Raw genomic sequence first — 4622 nt, 5'->3', positions numbered from 1 at the left:
TTTCCCTATTTTCTGCAATTCCATCCATAGCAAGTACAATAAACTGTAATTAAAGTATGTTATATGCATTGTGAGTGAAAGGGCTGTAATCATTTAAACACATTATTAATTAAAAAACATTAATACAGTACCTATAATACATGAAAATTGAAAAAGATGAGCATACAGTACAATATTATTACAATATTTAATGTTTTTCTTCTTGAAAGAGTCCTATGAATATCAGAATTAATGGGCTATGTTATCCTTTCTCCACTAGTTTATTACAATATTTATTTATTTATTACAATAGAAAGGATACACAAGAGGCTAGCTACCTCTTAGAGAAGTCTCAAGGCAATGCAAGGGGAAACAGAGTAGGTATCACATTTATGAATGAGACTATAATTATTTTTTCCGTTGAGAGATGACAAGGGGAAAGGGAGATGGGTTTATACCCTTTTAGCTGTACTTGACAGGATGGGGACAGGGCTCTTGTTGCCTTGCTGAGTTGGGAGATAGAGACCTCCACATGGAGGGGCTGAAACCTTCTTTGACTTTAAAGAGAGTTTCATAATTTATTATAATGGACCACATCTTACCACTACTGTTCTCTTTGGAATTATTTACATCTTTGAGTGATTAAGGACTTCACACTAATATCTGCAGGAATAACATTACCATGTCAGAGGTCTCACAAGCAAAACCACACTGCTTTACCAACTTCCAGATTTTCTTGAGTGAGTTTATAATGAACGCAAAGCTTTGACTTGAAAGAGTTCAACTTTTCTTACTGCACAGTCTTCCAATATGGTGCTTTTGTGTGTGAACAGTTAAATGTGAGCCCAATTCCGTCTTTGTATAGAAGAGAGTTAACAATTCACTCAGCTGTGAAAGGAAAACCTTGTTATTCACGCTGGGGGTAAGAAGGATACAGGATGTTTTTATCCTTTCTTATTGGAAGATAAATCCCATGTGATTTAACTACATCAAACTGATAGGCCTCTTGGACTTGTACAGATTTGATTGCATGAGATGACCTTGACAGGCCCAAGTGGCGGACACTGTGTGAACCTCATGAAGTTCAACACAGTCAAAGGCTGTGTTCCTGGGCTGGGGCAATCCCCAATATCAGTAAAGGCTGGGGGATGAAGAGATGAAGTGCAGTCCTGCCTAGAAGGATTTGAAGATTCTGGTGTATGAAAAATTGGACAAGAGCTGGCAATGTGCACTCGCAGTCCAGAAACCCTAACATATTCTGGGCTGGATCAAAAGCAGCAGGTCAAGGGAAGTGATTCTGCCCCTTTAGTCCACTCTCGTGAGACCCCACCTGGAGTGGAGTACTGTGTCCAGTTCTGGAGTCCTCAGTACAAGAAAGACATGCACCTGTTGGAGCAGCTCCAGAGGAGGGCTATTCAAATGCTCCAAGGGCTGGAGCAACTCTCCTATGAAGACAGGCTGAGAGAGCTGGAGTTGTTCAGCCTGGAGAAGAGAAGGCTCTGGGGGTACCTTGGCCTGTCATTATGTAAAGGGGGCTTGCCTGGAGAAGAGAAGGCTCTGGGGGTACCTTATAGTGGCCTGTCATTATGTAAAGGGGGCTCATGAGAAAGAGAAAGAGAGACATTTAACCAAGGTGTGTAGTGACAGGACAAGGCACAGCAGTTTTAAACTGGAAGAGGGAAGGTTTAGACTGGGCAGAAGGAAAATGTTTTTTACTGTGAGGGTGCTGAGACTCCAGCACAGGCTGCCTAGAGAAGCTGTGGATGTCCTTCGTGTGAAGTGTTCAAGGTCCAGTTGGATGGGCCTATGAGCAACCTGATCTAGTGAAAGAACTTTCTGTCCATGAGATAGAGGCTGTTTTAGATGACCTTTCAATGTCCCCTTTGACCCAAACCATTCTATGATGTCCAAACACAAATTAATACAATGCATACAGCATCAAAATAATTGTTTTTCTGATTATAAATACTTGTTTGCAAGAATGACAGTTGTTGTTGTTTTTTTTTCTTGTAGCTTACTTCTTTGCAGAATTATTCTTTTTGCATCACAGCAGATTACAAACCTAGAGAAAATCCTGCACATACCTGTTTCTCCCCACTGGGCTTCTTGTGGTTTAACAGCAGCTCCACGGCACCAACTACCTCCTTTCGTATGGCATGCAACAGAGCGTCTCCAACGTATACATTAAAACTTAAGAGCAACTCAATGAGCTCAAGGTTCTCATTTTCAATTGCAATAAGGAGCGCAGTTCTTCCCAGGGGATCAATGCAATTAATATTGATCTTGAAATAAATTTCTGCTTCTTCTAAAGCTTTCTTTACACTGGCATAATCTCCTTTCTCCACGGCATTCAGATAGGCTTTTTCTGCATGTGACAGTTCAGATTCTGCCCGTACGATACGAAGAGGGATACGATCTCTGTAGGGAGCATTGACACTTCTTTTGTAGTAGAACTGTGCCATATTTTATGCCATTCTAATACTTTGTCTCTGAAATATGAAAAGAAAGATTAAATCAGCAGTATATTTTGGGGATACAGTGTACCAAATTAATATTTGCAATATGTAAGTATTTAAAACTCATACTAAACAGTGATGTTGAAACAAGTATTAATAGTATCAATCGATACAATTTTTAAGATCACCAGCAAAGGGTGGAAACCAAAAAATTTAACAAAGTTGTCAGAACTTACTAAGTCAAAGCATATCTATTTGTATACCATTGGCTTTTATACATTCCTTAATCATGTGGCAAGCATGAAGTATACAATACAATGTAGTTTGCACCAATTGTGTAGCTCCACTTCACCCTTAATTTCTTTATTAAATTCCACTACTTCATGTTTCCCACAGATTAACAGCATGGTCATACACAGTTGCTGCTGCAGCTACAGCACTCTTACATCTTCTAAGCTTGATTATGGTAGTGGTTATATCACTTAGAGATTGTTTAGTTGCCCATCAAAGGTATGTAGGCCTCTTTCAGATGCACCAGTCATCTCATCTACACTCCAGCATGGCTTGGGTCTTTCACAAGGCCTGTGCACATCTGGTACCTCTGTGCAAATATCTGATATCCTATACAACCAAGGTGTCACTTGATGCTTGTGTGCAGACAACTAAATACAGCCCTACAGCCCTTCCTAGCTTGGGTGGAAAGAATGTGTTAGGTGTTGAAATAGCTATAAGCAATAACATCTTCTTAGTGCTGCTGAAATACCTGATTTATCTGTGGCAGGCATAGATTGCACAGTTCAGTGGTGAGCTTTCCTACTAAGATTTTAATTCAGTCTTGTATATTATTAGAAAAGCATTTATGTAGAATACTTTTCCGAACAGCACTTACTAATGAATAAATTAGAATTCAGAGCCTAAAAGAAAAAACAAAATCCCTTTGTGATAAATTCCCAAGGACTGGCAGATAATAATAATTTTGATTCTGAACTTGTAAGTTCTAAACTAGAACGAATACTGAAACATTACAACTATGAAACAACTCTCAAGTCTTATTTATAATAAAGCATTTAATGCCTTATCTTTTACTCTATACTTTGTGCAAGGGCTTCACAAAAATAATTCCTTGTAATAGGTTATTTTCTCCTGGCTATATGTTCTACCTGAAAAAAAGAAAAAAACAAAAGGAAAAAAAAAAAAAAAGGAAAAGAGGGAAGAGAAACATTTTATTTGAAAGAACAAGGTACACAAAAAGCATTTCCTTCTGCAGTTCAGCAAGAGGTTGAACAATGTATTAGTCAAAGAACTGTAGATTCTTGACATTTTATTAGCTGAGAATGCAAGTTGCAGTAACCAACTGCCTTTCTTCCATTTCCTTCAGGCATTAAAAAAATAAATCTCCACTGAGGTACTAGTTTGGAAAATATACTATGTAATTTTATTATAGTAATGCTTTGATTAATGAAAAATTTCACTAAACACTGTGAGGAACGCAGTAGTTCATCTGCTCCCGTCTCCTTGTGCAGTGCGATGTGAGGTAAGTTCAAAGGCTGTTACTAATGTGCTTTCTTTGTTTGCCAGAACAGATGAACAGGGCTTGAGGCAGGTAGGAGACAGCAAAGGAGACATATTGAAAGAATTCCCCTCCAGATCCATATACAGGAGCTGAGAAATTGCAATCCTTTGCAAGACGTTTCCCAGTTCTCCCTCCAAGATGGTATAGGTCTCAAGTATGGGCTACTGGAGTCTGTGGATTATGTTCCATTAATCTAATTTTAAGAATGATAAAGTACATATCCATCATACAGTTTTGGTGCTCACAAGTAAATATCTACAAGAAAGGCAGGTTGCTATATTCCTACAACAGCTTTAGGGCTCCATTCCGCTGCTCGCAAATTGTTGTCTGGTGCTGGATGCCAAGGGGCATCCTGCCTGACTCCAGCTGCCACTTCAGAATGACTTATGTCTCACAAGAGGCCTATTTTATATTTGTCAGGCAGATGTTGGGTTAACGCACAGCAATTCAAAAACATTATTCAAATTCTTAGTATCTACAAAGAGTTCCTAAAAACCGCTAGAGGACCCCTTGAGTGGCTGCAACATTTAACCAAGGCATGTAATGACAGGACAAGGCACAACAGTTTTAAACCAGAAGGAGAAAGGTTTACATTGGACATAAGGAAAATGTTT

General features: G+C 38.9%; 1 protein-coding gene across 3 annotated transcripts in view; it reads right to left on the bottom strand.

Moving 5' to 3' along the window:
• Positions 1-2468, bottom strand: part of TRPC4 (transient receptor potential cation channel, subfamily C, member 4) — an 85987-nt gene extending 83519 nt beyond the window's left edge. For 2 of the 3 annotated variants that reach the window (XM_009998325.1, XM_009998326.1), the window contains exon 1: positions 2064-2468. In XM_009998325.1, coding sequence (XP_009996627.1) covers positions 2064-2441 — 378 coding nt within the window. In that variant the 5' untranslated portion in view covers positions 2442-2468. The remainder of the gene's footprint in view (positions 1-2063) is intronic. The other variant, XM_009998327.1, reaches the window with a different exon arrangement.
• Between the last annotated feature and the right edge of the window lie 2154 nt (positions 2469-4622).

The sequence above is a fragment of the Chaetura pelagica genome, unplaced genomic scaffold (assembly GCF_000747805.2).
Source record: "Chaetura pelagica isolate M959 unplaced genomic scaffold, ChaPel_1.0 scaffold105, whole genome shotgun sequence".
NCBI lineage: Eukaryota > Metazoa > Chordata > Aves > Apodiformes > Apodidae > Chaetura > Chaetura pelagica.
Note: the sequence above shows the minus strand (reverse complement) of the source record. Positions and strands in the feature narration are given on the sequence as shown.